Source organism: Megalobrama amblycephala, linkage group LG5 (assembly GCF_018812025.1).
Source record: "Megalobrama amblycephala isolate DHTTF-2021 linkage group LG5, ASM1881202v1, whole genome shotgun sequence".
Taxonomy (NCBI): domain Eukaryota; kingdom Metazoa; phylum Chordata; class Actinopteri; order Cypriniformes; family Xenocyprididae; genus Megalobrama; species Megalobrama amblycephala.
Genome location: NC_063048.1, coordinates 2,606,502 through 2,631,506, shown reverse-complemented (window position 1 = coordinate 2,631,506; position 25,005 = coordinate 2,606,502). Strand labels below are relative to the sequence as shown.

Here is a 25,005-nt window from a genome sequence, read left to right as displayed (position 1 = left end):
ATAGTTGTACCTTAAGGGTATGTACTGCTCTAAAGCACTTTTTAGGAGCAGATAAGTTAAATTTGTCCGTTAAGGGTACTTTCCCAGTGACAAGCTGTTTTTGCACATTTTGCAACATCTCGACATTTATTTGCAACTTTAAAAATGATGCATGTAAATTGATCTCAAATGCTAATTTAATAAAACCTGCAGCTTGAAAGAGGAAATTAAAAATGTGTGTTAAATTTTGCAGCTGAAGAAGTTATTTTATGGTGGCGTTGCAGAGATGCTACAGAGATGTTACAATGATGTTACGGTGAGGTTTACGGTGACGTTACAATGATGGTACAGTGATGTTACAGAGATATAACAGTGATGTTAAAGAGATGCTAAAGAGATGTTACTATGATGTCAACAGAGATGTTACACTGATGTTGTGGAGAGGTTTATGGTTTATGATGTTACAGTGAGGTTACAATAATGGTATGGTGATGTTAAGTAGAGGCTACAGAGATGTAACAATGATGTTACGGTGAGGTTTATGGTGACATTACAATGATGGTATGGTGATGTTGCGGAGATGCTACCAAGATATTAAAATGATGTTACGGTGAGGTTTATGGTGACGTTACAATGGTGGTATGGCGATATTAAGGAGATATTACAATGATGTTACAGTGAGGTTTATGGTGATGTTGCAGAGATGTTACACTGATGTTGCAGAGATGCTACAGAAAAAAAAAGGATTTTTCTATAAAGAAAAAAAGAGAGATGCTACAGAGATATTACGACGTTGTTACAGTGGGGTTACAATAATGGTATGGTGATGTTAAGTAGAGGCTACTGAGATGTTACGATGATGTTATAGTGATGTTTATGGTGGTTACAATGATGGTATAGTGATGTTGTGGAGATGCTACCAAGATATTAAAATGATGTTACGGTGAGGTTTATGGTGACGTTACAATGGTGGAATGGTGATATTAAGGAGATATTACAATGATGTTACAGTGAGGTTTATGGTGATGTTACATTGATGTATGGTGAGGTTGCGGAGATGTTACAGTGATGTTGTAGAGATGCTACAGAAAAAAAAGGATTTTTCTATAAAGAAACAAGAGAGATGCTACAGAGATATTACGATGTTGTTACAGTGAGGTTACAATAATGGTATGGTGATGTTAAGTAGAGGCTACAGAGATGTAACGATGATATTACGGTGAGGTTTATGGTGACGTTACAATGATGGTACAGTGATGTTACGGAGATTTAACAGTGATGTTAAAGAGATGCTAAAGAGATGTTGCGGTGATGTTACTATGATGTCAACAAAGATGTTACACTGATGTTGTGGTGAGGTTTATGGTTTATGATGTTACAGTGAGGTTACAATAATGGCATAGTGATGTTGATGAGATGTTACACTGATGTTGCAGAGATGCTACAGAAAAAAAAAGGATTTTTCTATAAAGAAAAAAGAGAGATGCTACAGAGATATTACGATGTTGTTACAGTGAGGATTACAATAATGGTATGGTGATGTTAAGTAGAGGCTAATGAGATGTTACGATGATGTTATAGTGATGTTTATGGTGGTTACAATGATGGTATGATGATGTCGCGGAGATGCTACCAAGATATTAAAATGATGTTACGGTGAGGTTTATGGTGACGTTACAATGGTGGAATGGTGATATTAAGGAGATATTACAATGATGTTACAGTGAGGTTTATGGCTGATGTTACATTGATGTATGGTGATGTTGCGGAGATGTTACAGTGATGTTGTAGAGATGCTAACAAGATATTACAATGATGTTACAGTGAAGGTTTACGCTGATGTTACATTGATGTATGGTGATGTTAGAGAGATGTTACAGTGGTGTTGTGGAGATGCTACAATGATGTTACAGTGAGGTTTATGGCTGATGTTACATTGATGTATGGTGATGTTAAGGAGATGTTACAGTGGTGTTGTGGAGATGCTACAATGATGTTACAGTGAGGTTTACGCTGATGTTACATTGATGTATGGTGATGTTAGAGAGATGTTACAGTGGTGTTGTGGAGATGCTACAGTGATGTTACAGTGAGGTTTACGCTGATGTTACATTGATGTATGGTGACGTTAGGGAGATGTTACAGTGGTGTTGTGGAGATGCTACAATGATGTTACAGTGAGGTTTACGCTGATGTTACATTGATGTATGGTGATGTTAGGGAGATGTTACAGTGGTGTTGTGGAGATGCTACAATGAATGTTACAGTGAGGTTTACGCTGATGTTACATTGATGTATGGTGATGTTAGAGAGATGTTACAGTGGTGTTGTGGAGATGCTACAGTGATGTTACAGTGAGGTTTACGCTGATGTTACATTGATGTATGGTGATGTTAGAGAGATGTTACAGTGGTGTTGTGGAGATGCTACAGTGATGTTACAGTGAGGTTTACGCTGATGTTACATTGATGTATGGTGATGTTAGGGAGATGTTACAGTGGTGTTGTGGAGATGCTACAATGATGTTACAGTGAGGTTTACGCTGATGTTACATTGATGTATGGTGATGTTAGGAGAGATGTTACAGTGGTGTTGTGGAGATGCTACAATGATGTTACAGTGAGGTTTACGCTGATGTTACATTGATGTATGGTGATGTTAGAGAGATGTTACTGTGGTGTTGTGGAGATGCTACAATGATGTTACAGTGAGGTTTACGCTGATATTACATTGATGTATGGTGATGTTAGGGAGATGTTACAGTGGTGTTGTGGAGATGCTACAATGATGTTACAGTGAGGTTTATGGTGATGTTACATTGATGTGTGTTGATGTTATGTAGATGTTACAGTGGTGTTGTGGAGATGCTACAGAAAAAAAAGGATTTTTGTATAAAGCAAAAAAGAAGAGATGCTACAGAGATATTACGGTGAGGTTACAATAATGGTGATGTTAATTAGATGTTACAGTGATGTTTATGGTGGTTACAACTCCGTATGGTGATGTTGTGGAGATGCTAAAGAGATGTTACGATGATGTTATAATGATGGTATGGTGATGTTAAGGAGATGTTACAGTGATGTTACAATGATGGTATGGTGATGTTAAGGAGATGTTACAGTGATGTTGCAGAGATGTTACAATGATGGTATGGTGATGTTAAGGAGATGTTACAGTGATGTTGCAGAGATGTTACAATGATGGTATGGTGATGTTAAGGAGATGTTACAGTGATGTTGCAGAGATGTTACAATGATGTTACAATGATGATAAGGAGATGTCATGGTCATGTTATTGGTAAGGGCCGTTCTCGGGCACAATGTGAAGCAGAGCCTTTAGCTTTATTTAAGTCCTGTTTCAGCAGCATGCGGTTTTTGGTTACTAATCAATTTTAAACTCACATCTCGAATGTTGATATTCTATCTCTATTTCTATCAATCCACACATGTCCATTGTGTAAATACATGCACATCAGACCACCACAAAAACATTTGCCCTCAGTTCAACTTTTAGTGTGGAACCTGATCAGTGTTTCTTTTGCGGCGGCGCGTGAAACAGGAGTGAGAGAGCAGGTGACACCACAGCCATTTCAAGGATTAAATGAGATTCCAATCTGGGCAAAGACACCCTGTGTGTGTTCCAACACAAACATCATCTGACGAACCACTCAAGTGTGAATTACTGATGTCATCTGATCTGGGCTGCAAAGTTGCAGGCATCCCACAAGATCAATGACATTACAAAATGATTCTCACTGTACCTCAGTTTTTCAAAAACTGTAAAAACATCATTGAATTATGGTGGTATATACATGATACTGCAGATACTGTATTTGTAGTGCTGTATATCGTATGGCACTTGTCTATATTTGTAATGTTTTATAATGCGTAGCCTTTCAATCAACAGAATCAGAAACTGTGCTTCTGTGCAGGTCAAACTGAAGGGTAACACTTTAGTATAGGGAACACACATAAACTATTAACTACGACTTTTCCCTCGATAAACTCCTAAATTACTGCTTATTAATAGTTAGTAAGGTAGTTGTTAAGTTCAGGTATTGGGTAGGATTAAGGGATATAGAATATGGTCATGCAGAATAAAGCATTAATATGTGCTTAATAAGTACTAATAAACAGCCAATATTCTAGTAATATGCATGCTAATAAGCAACTAGTTAAAATACCCTAAAATACATGCACATACATTTATAAATTTAAGAAATATATACATGTATAAATGTACATATTTATATATAATTTATATTACATATAAATATAAATATTTTATATATAAATATAATTTTTTCTTAAATTTATACATGTATGTGCATGTATTTATATATACATAATTATTATACACAGAACACACACATATATTACGTAACACAGACTTTTATTTAGCAAACGATTAATCGCGATTAATCGTTGTACAGCCCTAAAATAAAGTGTTACCAACTGAAGATTTTGGGATTTGTTCTGTGTTTATTGCTATTTTCAGCCCTGCGTCACCTGAACATAGGGCTGCACGATTAAACAAAATATAACCGAAACAGCCATTTGGCTTAGTGCAATTATCAAATCTTAAAGTGTGTGATTTAATTAAACAAATATGTGCTGCATGTTTCAAAGTGAATGCAACCATCTTCCTATACACTTTGTATTTGTATTATTACAGTGAAATATTACAAATAGTAATATTTCTTATCTTGTTGCTATTTAGTATTTTTTATATTTTTATTTAGTAATAATAATAACATTTAATAAATTATCATTATTATTTTATAGCCATATTGATATATAATCAACATGAACAAAAAATTGTGTAGCCCTACAAACAAACGCTTTTTAAAGCTCTTAAAATCGCAACCTTCAATCAGAAAAACCTCAATTAGATTTTTTCCCCAAATCGTGCAGCCCAACCTGACCGTCTGCCAGTCTAAGAGGAGGATCGTTTTAAAACCTCAATAGTGGCTGGACTGCTCAAGCCCTGCCCGGTTTAGAGGCCGTCACCCACCGAACGCCGCCACTTTGATGAGGAGGGCGTTGAGGCCACTTGATATGATCTCTCTGAGCAGCTCGGCCTGGTCTCGGCGCCACAGGTACGCCAGCGGCTGGAGCTGCAGTCTCGCACACCTGCAGAGAGAGCCACAGCGTCAAGTGGAGAAATGAGAGAAATACAAAGCAAACTAAGCAGGCGTGGAAGAAGATACAGATGGATGTGAAGTGAAAAGAGGGCGGCACTCTGACACAACTTCAAAGACAATTAGCGCTCGCTCTCTGGCTTGGCCGAACGCCACCAGCACGCTCATGTGACATAGGTGGACGTCCGCTCAATGCCGGCATCACAGGTCAAACTGAGAGCTTGGGCGATTAGGGACGATTAGCACGATACGGCTGTGCCCTGTGGCCTCATGGGCTGTCAGGTATACAGGTAGGGTTACACCACTTACCCTGCGGAGGAACAATAGCTGACTGACAGCGGTATGTGCGGCTACATGCACAGCTCAAGTGAGCTGCAGGGAAACACGGCTGCGGAGACCAGGATTGAGCCGTGTCAGCGTCACACAAACTAGTGCATTTAATGTTCGGAGTCACAATAAATCAGTCACTAATAGTTTGACATCCTAAAGAGAGTAAACACTGACACTTTTATAACCTTGATCTTAAATGTCAACTTCTGACTCAAACAATCACATAAATTTTCCTCAGTTCATCTGACCAATGAGAGACAGGAGGAGTGTTCAAGGAACCTGTTTGGAAACAGCCATTATTTTTCCAATGACACATATATTTAGGCATTATTTCTTATGCACTTGATTATTTTATATTCCTTTTCTACGTAAAGCACATTGTGTATGAAATGTGCTATATAAATAAAATTGCCTTGCATACAAATCTGTTAATATACTTTATAGATAAACTTCAAACGCCTCATAGCAGTCGTTGGGTTCAGCTTGAGGAAATGAACATGAGCAAAACCACAACTCAATAGCTGTAAGGAGCCAAGCTGTCGGAAAGGGCAGGCCTGAGTCAGGATGGTCACCCGATTGGTGTTATTTATATTTATTTATTTTCCACACAAGTCTCTGGCACATTGGCTTGCCGTTTTTTGAATTACCCAATGACATAATGCAGTCTGTTATGTGTGAGAAAGGGAAAGGAGAAACAAGAGAAAGGAGCTCCACTTACACATTTTCCACACGTACTCTCTGGTAGTCCGACAGAATGGCCCCGACAGACACGGCCTCCACATGTGTCTCCTCCTGAACAACCAGAGGATGGAGGAAAGAGAGTCAGATCTGAGATGATGTACAAGGAGCTGCAGGTTTAAATCCCACATCCAGCGATGCCTTAAAGGGATCCTATAATGCCCCTTTCACAAGATGTAATATAAGTCTCTGGTGTCTCCAGAATGTGTCTGTGAAGTTTCAGCTCAAAATACCCCACAGATCATTTATTATCGCTTGTCAAATTTGCTCCTATTTGGGTGTGCGCAAAAACACACCGTTTTTGTGTGTGTCCCTTTAAATGCAAATGAGCTGCTGCTCCCGCCCCCTTTCCAGAAGAGGGCGGAGCTTTAACAGCTCAACAACAACAAAGCTGGAGAATCTCACGCAGCCAAAATGAGGATTGTCAGTAACGGTGTTCAGCCTTACATTGTTCAAACCGGAGTCGACACTGATGGAGAGACTCAGGAAGAAGTTACAACTTTTAGAATGAAACTGGACGTTTCTGAATGGTTAGTGGATAAATTTGATGTAGTTGCTGTGGAGTTGATTCAACTCATCCACTAGCATGTGCCGTCATGTTTTGTGTTGAATTGACCCTCGTTTGTGAAGCAGTCCGGTGTAAAAGCTTTGTTGTAGTCCCTAACATCTGTTTGTTGTAGTTCTTAAAAAGCAATTTCTGTAAAAGAAAATATCTCCCTTTGCATTGAACTTTGAGCATCGTAACTTTGCAGATGTTGTTTATGATCAAACAGCAACATTACACACTAACTAAAATTAAAAAAGTCAAATCATAATCAACCACCCCTTTAAACATCATGTAAACATCACATACAGAAATTCCACCAGCCTCAGTCAGCCTGATGATCAATAAACACACATGAACACAGAGACCTAACCAGACGCAACGCTACATTCAGTCAGTCGCAGTGTTTCTATTTCTGCCGTTTCATGAAATCTCAAGTATTTGTACCGAGTCTGAATTCCGTCCCAATCTCATTCAATGTGAGTAACTCGTGCTCAGTTCATCCCAGTGGTCAAACTTCAGACGTGAAAACAGGGTAACGTCACTGCTGGAGCGCCGTTCAAGCGCCGTCAGACGCTCATGCCTTTGGCAAACCAAGATAAGGCCTATCGCTTTCCATCATCACTAAACAAGATTGAGCAAACTACATTAGGCAGAAAACACAAACAAATTACAAGAGCTTTAGGCTAGACTCTTTATCTAGCACTGGGACTGTTAGCGTGTGTGTGACATGATCAGAGTCTCTCGTTCAGCCGTTCCCATGAGGCAAACAAACAGCAACCTCACGCCGACTCAACATGAACCGCTGAAATAAACCCGGCGTGCTGTTATTTACTCATGAACACAGGAGAACTTCTGATGAATCTTCACGCAGTTCTTTTCCACAGACGCCTGACTGATTCCGACCGATTGTGCATCATGCATAAATCAGATGAAGCGTTACATGAGGACAGAATGAAATTCAGTCATTGTTCATGTTGATGAATCAATTCAATTTTTTTTTTGATTTTTTTAATTTTTTTTTTTATTTTTTGCAAATTCAGAACAATTTAATTTGTTTCAACATAATTTGATTTGACTAGTAATTAATTAAACTATAGAACTCTGAATACTTCCTCCAATGCATCTTAAACAAGAACAAGAAGAAAGACAACGCTAGATTGCACTGAAAAGCAACTGAAGTCAAGAAACTACAGGCCACACATCCAAAAAAACGTGTTTATTTTATTACACTGTCTAATTGCATTCTGTACATTTAACATTACAATAGATATCTTTAAACACCCAATTATATTTTATTTTACAAAATTTTTGTTTCTAGTAACATGGTGAAAATGACTGATTTGGAGCCAATTTGGTTCTTGACCACTGAAAATGGGTAAAATTCAACAATTTGGACATGGAGTCTCATTGGGGTTCCAATATCTGGGACTGAACTATATAGGACCTTGAAAATGAAGATTTCAAAAGGAAAGTTTATTAATAATGAGAATCTAGGCATGACAGCTTTAGAAAAAGAATATTTATGGCACTCAGACAGGATTGTTATATGACTATGTAATTGAGCTGATGGGAAAAAAATTAGATACATTTCTAATTTCAACATTATTTGTTCTTCAGATATTCCTCTTTAAAAGAAAAAAGTATCAGCTGTGTGCAAAGTGACGCACATTTGGTTTTTGACCACTGAAAATGTGTACAATTGACCAATTTACTCATGGAGCCACATTAAGATCTCCATATCTCTGGGATTGAACCATTGAGGGCCTTTAAAATGAAGATACCAAAAGGAAAGTTTGTTAAGAACCAGAATCTAAAAGGATATTACGATATCTTTATTAATTCTTGAGTTACAGGCATTGCAAATTTGAGGCAAAAAGCACAAGAAGTGCTTTTTGCCATTTTTGAACCGTCACTGTTGGCATATAATGAAACAAAGATTGCTAAAGTCAACCGATTTTACTAATAGATCTACCAATCTCTGTGATAAAATAAAATAATGATGCTGCCATTAGGGCTGCACGATTAATCGCATGCTATTCTCACGCGCATTTCGTCAGTAAAGCCGGTTCCCTGATTACCGCTAAATCGCCATCACCTGTTTTTAAACGGAGCGCCTTTTAATAGACGGAGCCGTAGTTCACGGACAAGCCACACAATATCGCGTTCATTATCGCAGGCGATTCATCTGCGATATGAACGCGATATTGCGTGGCTTTTCAGTGACCTACGGCTCTGTCTATTAAATGCCGCTTCATTTGAAAGCAGGTGATGGCGATTTAGCGGTAATCAGGGAACCGGCTTTACTGACGAAATGCGCGTGAGAATAGCATGCGATTAATCGTGCAGCCCTAGCTGCCATCTTTATAAAGTCATTGTTACACCCCTGTAAATTGGCTACAAATATTAGCAAAAAAGCTTTTGTAACATTATCACTACCGTTCAAAAGTTTAGAGTCAGTAAGAGTTGTTTATTTTTTATAATTGTTTTTTACATGGGGGGGGGGGGGGGGGGATGAAAGAAATTACTACTTTTATTCAGCAAGGATGCATTAAATTGATCAAAAGTTACAATATAGACATTCATAATGTTGCAAAAGCTTTATATTTCAGATAAATGCTGTTCTTTTGAACTTTCTATTCATCAAATTCTTTCTATTCATCAAAAAAAAAAACTTTTTTCAACATTGAAAATAATCATAAATGTTTCTTGAGCAGCAAATCATAATATTAGAATGATTTCTGAAGGATCATGTGACACTGAAGACTGGAGTAACGATGCTGAAAATTCAGCTTTGATCACAGGAATAAATTACACTTTACTATATATTCACATAGAAAACGTTTTAAACTAATAATATTTCACTGTTTTTACCGTATTTTTTCAAATAAAAGCAGCTTTGGTGAGCAGAAGAGACTTTCAAAAACATTAAAAAAATCATAGACAACACAGAATTATGACTATATGAATATACATTGTAAAAATATTTCACAATATTACTGTTTTTGCTGTATTTTGGATCAAATAAATGAAGCCTTGTTGAGCAGAAGAGACTCCTTTTAAAAACCATTTTAAAAAGTCTTACCGGGTAGTGTATATATGTATAAACAATAAATGTGAGAAAAACACAGTAACTTTAAAACTATAATGAAAACAGATCATTTAAAAATAAATACTGATATAAACTCTAACAGTCTCTCAATGATCCTAAAATAGCAGAGTTTGGATCAATACGAGGGTGAGTAAATGATGACATCTTTTATTTTGCTTCAAAACACAGAGCAGAACAAACAGGAGCTGCAGCAGAACGTAACATGAAGACTTTAAGACCCGCTGCAATGTAAATGTCACGTCGACAGTAATCAAATAACTGTGGCGGCAGCGGCTTCTGTAATGAGGATGAAGCGTTCAGCGTTCCTCCACACAGGTAAAGCTCTCTTCTATTAGCTCTCGCATCGATCGCGGGCGTCCCGGGAGTGACCCGAGAGGTCATCATTTATGTATTAAGCAGGTTTAAAGGTATCCATTTCTTTTTATGTTCTTTTTCAGCAGTAATGTGGAAGTAATCAGAGACGGGTTTGATTTTTTTTCGCTCCTGACACCTCGAGCGATCGATCGGCCTGGTCCTGTGGCCCCCAGAAATCCACCTGGACACCTGCAGCTCCACGGAAGCCGCCGGATAAAAGCTGGAGCCGAGGAGGAAGAGAGTAAACAAAGGCGTGTTTGGAGGGCCTGATGGACCCCGCTCTCACGGGGCCGGCCCGTCTGCTGATGTCGATAATGGAGCGGAGCGCGGGGCCCGTGAGGCTCTTAAAGAGCAGATGTAGCTCCGCCTCTGATTTGAGTGTGTTTCTCACACGCGCCGGCGGAAGCAAGCGTTTGAACATCTAACGGTGACCGAGCGCTCGCTGAATCTCATGACATGAGCATGTGGAGCCTCCGACAATAATCATCCGGCCCAAACGACCAGTTCATTTACTCGCCCCCATGTCATCCAAGATGTTTGTCTTTCTTTCTTCAGTCGAAAAGAAATTAAGAGGAAAACATTCCAGGATTTTTCTCCATATAGTGGACTTCACTGGGGTTCAACGGGTTGAAGGTCCAAATGTCAGTTTCAGTGCAGCTTCAAAGAGCTCTACACGATCCCAGACGAGGAATAAGAGTCTTATCTAGAGAAACCATCGGCCGTTTTCTAAAGAAAATAAAAATTTATATACTTTTTAACCACAAATGCTCATCTTGCACTGCTCTGTGATGCGCCACGCATGAACGTAATCATGTTGGAAAGGTCACGCATTATGTAAGCGAACATGCAAAGACTAAGTCGAAACTCCCTTTACAAAAAAAGGTAAAACAACGATGTCAGACATTTTGAAGTTGAAGTTTTTCACCCTACCGTGGTACTTCTTCCTACGTCACGCATGACCTTTCCAACATGATTACGGCATGCGTGGAGCATCACAGAGCAGTGCAAGACGAACATTTGTGGTTAAAAAGTATATAAATTTTTATTTTCTTTATAAAATGACCGATGGTTTCTCTAGATGAGACTCTTATTCCTCGTCTGGGATCATGTAGAGCTCTTTGAAGCTGCACTGAAACTGACATTTGGACCTTCAACCCGCTGAACCCCAGTGAAGTCCACTATATGGAGAAAAATCCTGGAATGATTTCCTCTTAATTTCTTTTTCGACTGAAGAAAGAAAGACATGAACATCTTGGATGACATGATGGAGGTGAGTAAATTATCAGGAAATTTTAATTCTGAAGTGAACTAATCCTTTAACTAAGACTATTACATAGTGTAACTGTTTTAACTATGATAATAATTAACATATACAGTCGTATTGTATCATGCACATAAAAGCAGAACGGAGCGATATTTTATTGTTCACAGATCTGCTGAAAGCTCGCGCCGTCATTATATTTCACACAATCTCACAGCAGAGCCACAAACAGACCCGTCGATATTCGTCTTCTCTGCTCTGACTTGAAATTTCATTGTTTTCTTCACAGATCTTGAAAGGACTGCTGTGTTTTTGATGTGTGAGGATTTCATCTGTTCTATTATTCTCAAAACCCATCATAATCATATTTGAGGATCGCTGTAAGCAAACAAAAACAAAAAACAATCACTTCTAATTAAAAAAAAAACAAAGTCAAAATAATCAATATGCAAAAAAAAAATTCAGGAACTTCCATACATATGGGGGCAATGAAGGCATTTTTGACAGAAAATTTCATTAGAATTATTATTTTTTTCTATCAGTCTATATGACATGATGAACATCAACTCAATCTCCAATCATGATTCCCATCTCAAATCACACACATGAAGCACCGAGACATTTACAGCACATGTGCATGTCATCATACTGTGTAAAGAGATATATAAACAGCTTTCCATTAATAATAATGCAGAATAAAACCTCTTTTGATTCCTGAAGAGCAGAAACTTCACGTGTGCAGCTATAGATGGCACTATTGCACCATCACACACACTGAACGGCACACCTAAAACACAGCCATTCCTTTCTGCTCCAAGCGTCATTTGCTCAAAAGATAACATCTAATTAAGTCAAAGTGCTGGATGAATCTTTTAAAATATCACACTTCCCAAACAGAACACACTTCTGATGCTAAAACGCTCTCTCTCCTGTAGCAGAGATTTAACAGCTCATTATCGTACGCTTCCTGTCACCCAAAATCAAACCACGCTCTTCTGACACACACATACACGCGCGCTTTAACAAAAAATCTTTTTGATATCCTGAAATAATTTGGACGGACAAAGGAACTTTTTTTTTATTTGGCTAATTTTGTCATCATCAAAATGAATGTATAATTTTTTTTTTTAGCATTCTTGATGATCTGATGCTGAAATAGCGCTAGAAACTTGTGCAAAAAAAAACACATGCATCGGCAAAAAGAGTAAAATAAATACTGTAATGAATTATGTAAAACTGAAATGTGAACAATAATTCTGAATTACAATTATAAATGTACAGAGACCATTTAAACAGCTGTTTCAGCAGCATATTAGCACAATTCTGTGTTTGATTAATGTTTTAATGTATCTTCTGCTCACCAAGACTGCAAAAATACAGTAAAAATTGTGAAATATTATTACAATTTAGAATATCTGTTTTCTATGTGAATATATAGTAAAATGTAATTTATTCCTGTGATGCAAAGCTGAATTTTCAGCATCATTACTCCAGTCTTCAGTGTCACATGATCCTTCAGAAATCATTCTGATATGATGATTTGCTGCTCAAGAAACATTTATGATTATCATCAATGTTGAAAACAGTTCATATTTTTGTGGAAATTGTGATACATTTTATTTTTCAGGATTATTTGATGAATAGAAAGTTCAAAAGAATAGCATGTATTTAAAATATAATCTTTTTTAACATTTTAAATGCCTTTACTGACACTTTTGATCAATTTAATGCATCCTTGATGAATAAAAGTAATAATTCATCTTAAAAAAAATTCTAACAGACAACAAACTTTTGAACGGTAGTGTATATAAAGAGTGTGTTTGTTAATAAACATTAAAGTCATCAAGAATAAGGAGTTGCTATAATCTTTTCTTCGCTACTGTGTTGTATATCCAACTGCCTGTCAAACAAGAACAAATGTAGGGCGGGGCTTAGTTTTGTATGTGGGGAATTGATTGGATGGTTGTGGTTTGCTATTGGTGGATCTCATTTGAGTGACAGGTTGCCCCGCCCTCATCATCAGACAAGAGATGCTGCAAGAGGGAGGAGAAGATATTCTGATTCAAGATTATGAGGAACATGAATTTAACACAATGATGTGCACGAATAAATCATTTAGAATAAACACTGCAATATTCCATTTAAAAAAATAAGAATGATCAGTTTAGATGTCATGGTGACTTTAAGAGCTGGATATGAGTAAGAGAATCTCCTGTACACTGCAAACAATCCAAACACAGGTTTATCTGAACACAACAGCAGCAGCATCATCACTACATCTCTAATAACACTATTTCTGTGCTAAATTAAGACACCGGCTTGACATGTGCATTTCAATACAGTGAAAAACTGAGGAATGAGCTCAACATTATTTTCAGTGGCGATCAACATCATGTAAACACAACGACTGTCTAACCCTCTATAAACCAACGCTGCACTTCAAACATCACACTTCAGTACGAGGCCGTCCTGTACTGTAATAACGCAGATTGTCATGGAATTTGTCAAATTTTTGATGAATAAATAAAAAGTAGGTCAGTACACTTAAATCAAATCGCGATATAGACTAGTGTCTGTGAATATTAAACCACAGAAAGACTCTGTGTGTCTGTGTGAATGAATGACGCGGTTTCATTTAGCCTGCCACACACACACACACACACTGAAGCATGCGTGACGCTCGCTGTGTTTTCAGCCTCTGACGCCTCACTATATGAAGACATGAACGCATGAACTTCATCTTCAGAGCCACCCTGAGAGTCACATCATGAGCATTTTATCGTTTCATTTGAGAAAAACTCTCGTCATATCATAAACACACAGAAACACAAAGGTCTTCACTGCAACCTGTCAAAATAAAAGTTTGGTTTACCTTGAAGAAATAGTGACAGAAATGTATTACTGTTGTAGAGTAGAATTTAGCTACGTCTCAATGTAATAATAATACTAACACTAATAATAATAATAATAATAATAATTATTAAAACTTTATTTGTTTTAATTTTAACAGTAAAGCTCTGTCGTGCAGCACTTTGTTTGACAAGTTTGTTTAATTTCATTAATTTTTAAAAGGTAAATTAATGTTTTATGCCTTCATTTGATTGCCCGAAAAATGAAAATACACAACACAGAATTTATGAAAAACAAAAAACAAAACAAAAAATTGTTGTTTTTATTAATTCAATTAATTAGACATGCTTTTTGATTATTCAAATTTAATTAAACCATTAAAACTGAATCCAGAAAACAGAAAACAAAACAAAAAAAACTTATTTTATAAAATGTATTTTTTGTTAAATTTTTAATAAATTGTTAAATTGTATAAGTTTCATGATTTCAATTAATTAGACATGCTTTTTTGATTACTAAAATTTGAATTTAACCATTAAAATGGAACCCAGAAAAAAAAAAGAATTTGGAATAAAATAGAATTTGGGAAAAAATAAAACAGATTTCATAAGGCCCTATACAGACCGTATTCTGTCCTCCTATACTAACCCTACCCATCACAGACAACCTTCTGCATTTTTTTAATAATAAAAAAACAACACCGTTTAGTATGTTTTGTTTTTTTTAACCAGTTGGTTTACAAGGACACAGGAAGTGTTTACGTTGCAATACCCATGTCATTATACACATCTGTGTCCTCAAACCATATATACAAGAACACACACACACCATCAGGAGTCAACAATCTGATGCCCCTAGAGGCGATGACCTGTGACCTCTTGACCTCTGACCCCATGATGTTTAGACATCAGCAGTTAGAGTACAGCAGACATTCAGACACGTCTGTGAATGGGTTGATCAGGTACACTGAGATTTAAAGGGAAAGTTCAGGTAAAAATCCTCATTCTGTCATCACTTCCTCACTCTCATGACATGTTTTCAGATGCAGAAAACAGACAGAATCGCAGAATCATAAAAATGGAATTTACTGTATATAACGTCATTGAATGTTATGGATTTTTGGTCAATTTTGTATGAATAAATCAGATGTAGGGCTGATTTAATAAAACTCCCGGCGCCAAAGTAAAAGTTCAGTTTAACGTGAAGAAATTATGATAATTATAATTTCTAATTGAATATGAATAATCACACAAATATGAATAATCAAACAATTTTTCTTCCATGTTGTGCAGCACTTTGTTTGCCAAAAATAACAGGAATTGTTTCATTTATTTGATTACAATTTAAAAGATTAAATACACTGTTAATGATTTATGCCTTCATTTGATTACCAACATTTTTGATAATAAATTTGAATATATTTGAATTAAATCATACATTCAGAAAAAATAAAGCACATAATTTCTGAAAATTATTGTAAAAAATTAAATAAAAAAGCTTTATGAATTTGATTGAATGGCATGCTTTTTGATGATTAAAATCAAACCATTAAAATGGAATGCAGAAAGAAAAAAATGAATTTGGGGGGAAAATGGAATTAGGAAAAATAAAACATTTCAAAATTTAAAAGTTCATTTTAACGGTAACAATTTACAATAAGTTTTCATAAGGTTTCATTAGCATGAAGAATGAACAATAATTCTACAGCAATTATTAATCATTTCTTAGTTAATGTTAATTTCAACATTTACCAATACATTATTAAAATCAAGAGTTGTATTTGTTAACATTAGTTAATGCAAAGTAAACTAACATGAACAATGAATGACTGTATTTTTATTAACTAACATTAGCAAAGATTAATAAATACTGTAACAAATGTATTCATTGTTGTTAGCTCATCTTAGTTAATACATTAATCAAGGTTAACAAATTAACCTTATTGTAAAATATCACCATTTTTACTCCCTTCGCCAGTAGGTTGCAGCAAATCTTAACTAGAGAGTCATTGAATCATTCAGTCAAACGATTCATTCAAAACAGCCGATTCATGCAGGGACAAAGCAACTGTCATGTGAGTCGTTGAATCATTCATTAGACCAATTCATTCAAAGACATGGATTCATTCACAACGGAAACATCAAGGTGTTGCTCAGAGACGCACACGATGGCTTTACTGTGGATCTGTTCGGAGCTATTCATTGGTGAAATAGAGCAAAAACAATATTCTGAGTGTAAAATGTAAAACACCTTGTATTAACTTATCGTTTATTGAACTGTTGTACAAAATCAAGATCACATTTGCAATAGTGCTGATATTGGGGAAAACAGCGCTCTCGCTCATGTGTGGTATTGCTTATATGCTGTTAGGGGAAGTTGTTCTGATTCAAGATTACAAGAAACATGAATATAAAACAATGATGTGCACCAATAAATCATTAAGAACAAACACTGCAATATTCCATAAAAAACATAAATTGTCCATTTTGCAGAGGTGGGCGACTTGAGTCACATGACTTGACTTGCAATTTTAAGGACTTAAGTCTTGCTGACTAAATGAATTGAATTTGGATCCAATGACTCGAGACTTGACTTTACTTGAACTGTATAACTCGTGAACAACTTTATAACAACTAAACTAAATTATTGCAACCTCAATTGATAAACAAAATGTAAGCAACGGAATCACCTAACAGATCACATCTCCCAAGATCGTTTCTTTTGGATATAAACACTTCGAAATTGACCAGATTTATAAAAGGAGATTTGCTGTAAGCATAATAATTGGCAAGGGATTTCAGACACGACCATCATAACCTCGAACTTCATTCACGACTTCAAAAACAAAGCCATGTAAGCAAACCTGTTCGTTATAGTTAATTTGACTAAATCTAAAGAGAATAATGGTCAAAACAGCATGACTCTTTATGTTTTCAATTGTAGCTTAAGGCTGTCAATAGACTGAAATGATTAATGATTCATGTTTCGTAATTAACCTGATGTCAAACTTTAAATTCGCTGACATTCGCCACAGTTTATTTCAAATCATGGTTGCCAAATATGTCGCTCTTTCTAAAGAGTGAAAACAATACACAACACTGTTAAAGACACCAGTGTTTCTTCGATGTTTCTCTTGAAGCAGGGTCAGACATTTTTTATTAATGCCACCAGAATTAATAAAATGCATCCAAAATTCAAGATATAGTGGCAAAAATAACCTTAGTATGAGTTTTTTTAATATTTATAACATATGATATTAATCAATATTTCCAGAATATTAGCACGGCTGCAAATGTGATATTGATTTTATACAACAGTTCAGTGAACAAAAAGTTAATATTGTGATAAGTGGCATTTAGACATAATATTGTCACTATTCTCTGTTTTGCTCTATTTCTCCAACGAAAATAGTTCCATACAAGCCACAGCAAAAGAGTCTCTGCACAGTGCTGGTTCGTTACTAAACGAATCCGGGGTTTTGAACGAATCGGTTCAGTGACCCAGTCACTTGCTTCGTTCCAGAATGAATCAGCCATTTTGAACGAATCAGTTGAATGAATGATTCTATGACTCACTCATTAAGACAGTGATTTGCTACCACCTACTGGCAGTTTTAACTTAACATAAAATAAAAGTATAATTTATTAACCCTCCTATAATCCTATACTTAAAACTCTAATCTCATAACATTATTTATGCAGATGTAACTGCAGTGTGCAGTGTAACTGCACTCACCATTTTGATATCATGTTGACTTTAAAGGTCTATAAACAGATTGTGATGTTGCTCAAAGTTCACAGCGTAATTCCTCATTATCTGAGTGCTTTAGAAGCATGTTGTTTTAGTGCACTATATAGTCAGCATCAATTATGGGGCTGTGCTGCCTCAAAAGAACTGAAATGGGAAGCAGAATCATTAAATTCCCTGCGATTCCCAGCACAGGTCTGCGGTTCAGAGCCGCATGAAGCCGTCCATCTAACCTCCTCCAGCCCAAAACAACTAGCCCTTAAAATTTGATGCCACTCTTGTGTGAAAATAAGGGGAAATGCTGTGTGGGAGTCTGAAATCTCCCATTCTGCTCATTTCTCCTCAGATACAGGAAGTGATGCGAGCAGCGTAAGGAGTCTCACACGCAAACACATCACAAACGCTGACAGACACAACGCATTAATCAATCACAACACAATCAATTATTTGGACATCAAAACCGATATTTTCCAGGCAAATGTGCTGCCTTCAGCTGTTCGCTCACATATTAGACCCATCACAAGGGCTACAACAAGGGCTGCCCGCTACTAGTCGACCAAACGCTAGTCAACGAGAAGAGGTTTGGTTGATCAAATATTATTTAGTCAGTTAGTCACAGAAGAAACAAAATAACTCCACAGGAAGTGGTGAAGTCACAGATCGTTAACCCTTAAATGCATACCTCGGGTCTTTAGTGACCCAGGACGTCATTCACTACCCTCCTCCTCGTTCATTTTTTAAAGTTAGACATCAACCTTCTTGGTATTCCTCAATCAAATCATTATAAAGAATATAACAAGAAAAAAATCATGAAATTATAAAAGAATGCCTATTTTTGTATTCACTTTTTGTAAAAACTGTATAGGGTCGCTAACGACCCGAGGTGTGTATAAGTGTACGTATATTTTTTCTGCACAACAATAATTGAATCTTAGATGACGGAATAAGTGCAATTCACCTTTATTCCACAAGGTGGCAATGTCTGATACACAAGGATGATGTGACGACTCATTTAGACAGAAAACGAAATAAGAAAAACATGAAATGGCTCAGCAATTTACTGCAGAGCAAGTACTGAACGCAATCAAATATGACTGTCACTGTCACTGGATGGATCTGGTGAAGCTGTTAGTGATCAAAATATTGATTTTGAAAATGTTGAAAATTACATAGTTTTGAGAATACGTTTGAGTGGGCTTATATTCGTGACCTCAAACATAAAACTGGCCCATTATTTGCTGAATTTACTGGGAAATGAGCTCTGACGAGGACAGTGATGATGGCATAAAACATCTGCTCAAACGGAGCCCTTTCAAGCTCCAAAAGGTAACAAAATATGCTTTATTTTATTCTTCTGTAATTGTTACTCTAATATCAGAGGAGTTTTATATTATCACGACAGGTAGAGGTCCTTCCGTGTTAGATATTGATCCGGGTCAATAAAGACCCGAATATGTAAGAATGATTGGCGAAACAGTCATGCATTTAAGGGTTAACACGGCTGGTCCATTCACAAACATTCACCTATCAATTATCGACATCAAATGTGGTTTATGATTCAAGTAGTAGTAGCTTAACGTTAACTGTTTTACATGGCCGCTCGCTCTAATGTTAACCTAAATAATTAAAAAAATTAAAGCTGCAAGCACCTGTGCCACCGCCACCTGGTGGCCTTAGGAAAACAGTACAGTGGGCGACATGCATTTAAGTATATAAATATAGGAGGACAACATCAGTCATTTGTATGTGCCACACGTCCTGACACTGACAACGAGTCGACAGACAAGACAGAGCAGGTTACTTTTGATATGAAACAGTCTCAAATTTCATCATTTTTAAAGAAATTTAAACAAATACCGTTTTGTGGCTCTTTAATGTGTCGCAACAGAACGCCTCAGCTCAAACGGCTCATGACCCGATCATCTCTTCCTAGCAGTTAATTTATAGCATCAAATAAACATGAATGAACATCAGAAGGAATGTTGTCAGTACACACCATTTTTCAAGTTCAAGTCCACAGACGTAATCTACTAACTCCCCTGACTGCTTTGTCGGACAAAATGGTGGATTCTGGGTTATGATCGGTTAGATCGGCTGTCAATCAAACTCCCGGCGAAGGGTCAGTTAGTATAGGGCTACAGCAACTAATTGATAAATTCGTTAAAGGGGATTTAACGAATTATGCAAAATTCACTTTTACATGGTGTTTGGCTATAAATGTGTGTTGGCAGTGTGTGAACACAACCACCCTATAATGATAAAAAAAAACTCCCGCTCCTTTTTTTAATCCCCATAAATCATAAACAGTGTCTCAGAACAAGCCGTTTCCAGATCCCTGGCAGTGTGACGTCATATTAGCCACAGGCCCCGCCCACGAATGTTGACAGACACTGATGTTTGAACATAGAAACGCTCTGAGTGCGTTCACAGCGAGTTGTACACAGTCCGCCATTGCTGCAAAATAAAAGTTTGTCGAGTTTAGTTGAAAAGAGAATGTCTCCCAAGCGTTTTAGGTGTTCTGTAGCTGGATGGATTAATCCACATAACTCTCTCCATTTACTCCCTAAATCTGAGCTGTTGAAAATGAGATGAATTCATTTTGTTTTCAAAGAAAATGCTCCTTCAACTCTACAGAAATTCGTTTATGTCTGCGTGAATCATTTCACACCGGACTGCTTTGTGAATGAATGTCAGTACAAAGAGACAATACAAAACATACAGTCTCCAGAGTGATACTGGATACAGCAGTAATGAAGGTGAGAGCACTTTATTACAGTTCATCGGAGTTGATTTACGGATATAAAGTTTACCAGTTTATTAAGCACCACCCGAAAAGGCATAAGGTCTTTATATATTTGTGTACTGTTAGTTGTAACGAGTGTTTCTGTGTAATTCACTGTGTATGTTGATGATAATGCAAGGGAGAGAGAGAGAGTTTATGGATAATATTTTAATGCACACTTGCACTGTGTTTTATTAAGCTCTTAAAGTGATTTTCTAGAGTGAAAACGGACGCTTCATCTTTTGTGTTAAGTACAATAAACGTCATAAATCTCATCGGTAAACAGGCTTTTACTAATATAGTGGATTAAAACAAAAGACAATATAAGTTATAATCATAATTGAACTAAACTATACCTGTTCTATCTCCATGCAGCATATATTCAGTTTCTGACATTATAGCGCATCCTGACTGAATCCTAACACCGGAGAATGAGCTCTTGAAGCTCCGCCCCTCTTAGGCCGGGAGCAGCAGGTCATTTGCATTTAAAGGGCACACACTGAAATGGCGTGTTTTTGCTCAACACCAAAAAGTGGCAATTTTAACATGCTAAAAAAATTATCTGTGGGTATTTTGAGCTGAAACTTCACTTACACACTCTGGGGACATCAGAGACTAATTTTACATCTTGTGAAAGGCATAATAGGTCCCCTTTAATGAAAATAATCAACAACAAATTTGATTACAGATTAGTCACGGAAACCTGCAGGGACATGATGAAGAAAAAAATATAAGATGGCAGAAAAAATGTTAATCAAAGAAATAATCGACACATTAATTGATTATCAAAACACTAAATTAGTACTGAGCTTTACTACATATTTAATATAACATGTATTTTCCCTCTCTTTTGATGATGTGTCTCCAACTTCATTCAGCATCTGACACTGACTCAGAAAACACTAATTTATTAATAAATTATTAATGTTCAGACAGTCTCCTTTCTGTTTATTTTAGACACCTTCATAATCATTACTTTTCCCGGTGCGCTGCGGCAAGCTTAATGCGTGCGTTTGAGCGCTTTATATTTTAAAGGCTCATTATTATGGTTTAGTATTTCTCTGTATTGTAGAATGACGTTAGCAATGTCACATATAATACGATTTCTCAGCCCTCAAACCATTTTCCTTTGAAAAATCTTTGGTCGGGAGCAGCCCTAGTTTCAACATCATCATTTATCTGTTTCTTTAACAGGTTGGATCAGTATGAGTGCTAGTACTAGTTGACTTTATCATGCAGAAGATGGAGAAGAAGAGCCAGCGGTTCACCTTGACGAGCTTGAGCAGCTGATAGAGATCTTCCACCTCGTCTCCTTCAGTCTGACTGTATTCTCTGCCCGTCTGCAGACTCGAGCCCTTAATAGTGCGCCTGTAGAGGGGCAGATCCATGGCATCGGCGAACAGATCCACGGCCTGGTGACCCACGGTCTGATACATGTAACTATCCAGCTCATCTGAAACAGCTGACGAACAATGCTGGCCTTACTGACAGTATATATACACACAAATATATACACAAACATTCACAATTTGGGGTTGGTAAGATTTTTAATGTCTCTTCTGCTCACCAAGGATGCATTTATTTGATCAAAAATACAGTAGAAATAGTGATATATTTTTACAATGTAAAACAGCTGTTTTCTTTGTGAATATATTGTAAAATATAATTTATATCCAGTGATCAAAGCTGAATTTTCATCATCATACTCCAGTCTTCAGTGTCACATGATCCTTCAGAAATCATAAAGCATGTTATTATTATGCTCTCACCGTGTGCAGCAGGCCTGAGGTTGGCGAGGGCCACTATAGAGTGACCAGCAGACACACACTGCATCATGTTATAGCAGCTGTCTTTACCGCCACTGCAACACAAACACACACATTTAAATCTCAGCACATTCACGTCTCGCTGTAATCACGGTAAACGCAGCGTCGTGTTACCTGATCAACGCAACAACTCTCATGATGCTTATTTCACTGCTGCTGCTGACAGACAGAAAGTCAAGAGCAGTAACTGCAGCCTGTGCTGATCATCACACACGTGTTTCTGCCGCTCGACTGTAAACACTGGCGCTTCTTCCGGGTGGCTGAAGGACCCCTGAGAAGGCTGTCTGAGGATCTGCCTGAGTGAAATGCTCTGACTGACCGCTGATCGAGCCCTCCTGCTAAATAACGCGCTTAAATATCTGTTATATGTGGAAACCACATAAGAAAAATGAACATTCCTTTGGTAAATCTTTATTATGACACGTAAAATGGCATAAAAACGCGATATTATGAAACACAAAGTCGACATACTAAATCATAATTATGAGATAAAGTCGAAATGATGACAAAAAGTCAGTGATGACATAGAAAGTCATAATTTCGACTTCTGTCTCATAATTTCAACTGTCACAATTATGATGTGAATTCAAAATTATGATTTAGTATGTCATTTTGACTATTTAATCTCATAATTATGACTTTTAAGTCATAATTGTAACTTTTTATCTCATAATTTCAACGGTCACAATTATGACAAAGTCAAAATTATGATTTTAGTATGTCATTTCGACTTTTTAATCCCATAATCATGACTTAGTATGTCATAATTTTGACTTTACCTCATAATTTAAAATTTTCTTCTCATAATTATGACTTTTAAGTCATAATTTTAACTTTTTGTCACAATAAAGATTTACCAAAGCATATAAGGATACTGTTATGCTGACTGCAGAAAACTACAATCAAACATTTGAACTTTGTTCATTCATATTTTATTAATAATTTTGATTTCGACAAATCAAAAACAAGAAAGCTCTCTGCTTAATTATTTTAAAATAATATGGTGGCCATTTATGGATCAACTGTATTGTATTGATTCCATTTATCTGAATAAAACAAGTTGTCTATAAGGAATTAAAAGGATAGTTCACCCAAAAATGAAAATTTGGTGTTTATCTGCTTACCCCCAGGACATCCAAGATGTAGGTGACTTTGTTTCTTCAGTAGAACACAAATGATGGGTCATTTTTCTATCCCTTTAAGGGAAGAGTATTGTTTTTATAGTATAGTGTGTATAATAAAAGTTTGATTGACCAGTTTGGGAATGGAATGTAATAATGGGATTGTGAGATTCTGAAGATAAATAAATGATCCAAATGCACATAAACATTCAACCATAGATGTCAAATGAGAGCACTGGCCTTATAGGTGTACGTGAGAATAAACTAGCCTCAAAAGAGTGAAATCTCACAGCATTAGTTGTTGAGCGTGATGCTGCTGGATTCTGGATCTTCTCACAGGTGATGTTTTCCTCTGAGGGGGAATCGCACACCGACACAAACACCTTTCATGCTGCGTTTGCTGTGTGTTGTTGTTGTGCCGGAGCTTTCCTCACCTCGTGCCCCGGAGCCGGCCAAAGGCATCGCCTTCTGTCTGAATGTACACAATTGAAAGAGACATCTTGCCAGCCCTCTGCTTCCTCGCTTCTGCTACTGTACGCTGTTTGTTTATTTATTCTGAAACCAGAACAATTAACATGAGACTACGTTTTTCCAAAAGGAGATTTTGAAAATATCCAGTGTTCAGCATTCATCAGGCAGAACGTTCTCCTAATATTCCCATATGGTTCCTGCTTGGTTATTTTTGGGAATGTTCTCTCTCGGGTCTTTTTTAACCTGTTCCCAGAATGTTCTGTTAGCTGGAATCAGGCATTTCTCTTTTATTGAATTGTTTGTAGATTGTACAAACAATCTGATTGTAGATCTGATTGTAGATTCTCATCACTCAACAAACACTCATTTAGCTGAAATGTTAATTGACTCAAAAGTAAATGAAAATCATGATTTACATATAAATTTTGATGCAAATAACAATACAAACACTTGAACATCAATTCCTTTTAAACAAAAATCCCAACAAACAAATTGAAAATATAGCTGCAAGACACAATTAAGGGTCCAAGCACAAAAAGACATGATGAGCTCGGAGCTTCAGAGCAACTGCAACAATGAGTAATTAAAGACGTTTTTAGATTATTTTGGTCAAAATGGCTGAAAAATCATAAACTCAATCACATGTTGGTGGCGCTGTTACCAAATTGATGTTGTGAGGTCAGTGTTAGGAGACAATGACACATACAAAGTTTGGTGTCAATATGTGAAAGCGTTGCCGAGTTTAGTTGA

General features: G+C 36.7%; 1 protein-coding gene across 1 annotated transcript in view; it reads right to left on the bottom strand.

The window, feature by feature from the left end:
* The window catches only part of dph6 (diphthamine biosynthesis 6), a 97,215-nt gene extending 74,232 nt beyond the window's left edge, over window positions 1-22,983 (bottom strand). Inside the window, exons 1-5 of the mRNA XM_048190198.1 lie at window positions 22,778-22,983; window positions 22,607-22,698; window positions 22,106-22,299; window positions 6,168-6,241; window positions 4,993-5,111 (exon numbers count right to left, since the gene is read on the bottom strand). Of these exons, the coding sequence (XP_048046155.1) occupies window positions 4,993-5,111; window positions 6,168-6,241; window positions 22,106-22,299; window positions 22,607-22,698; window positions 22,778-22,800 (502 nt within the window). The 5' untranslated portion in view covers window positions 22,801-22,983. The remainder of the gene's footprint in view (window positions 1-4,992; window positions 5,112-6,167; window positions 6,242-22,105; window positions 22,300-22,606; window positions 22,699-22,777) is intronic.
* Between the last annotated feature and the right edge of the window lie 2,022 nt (window positions 22,984-25,005).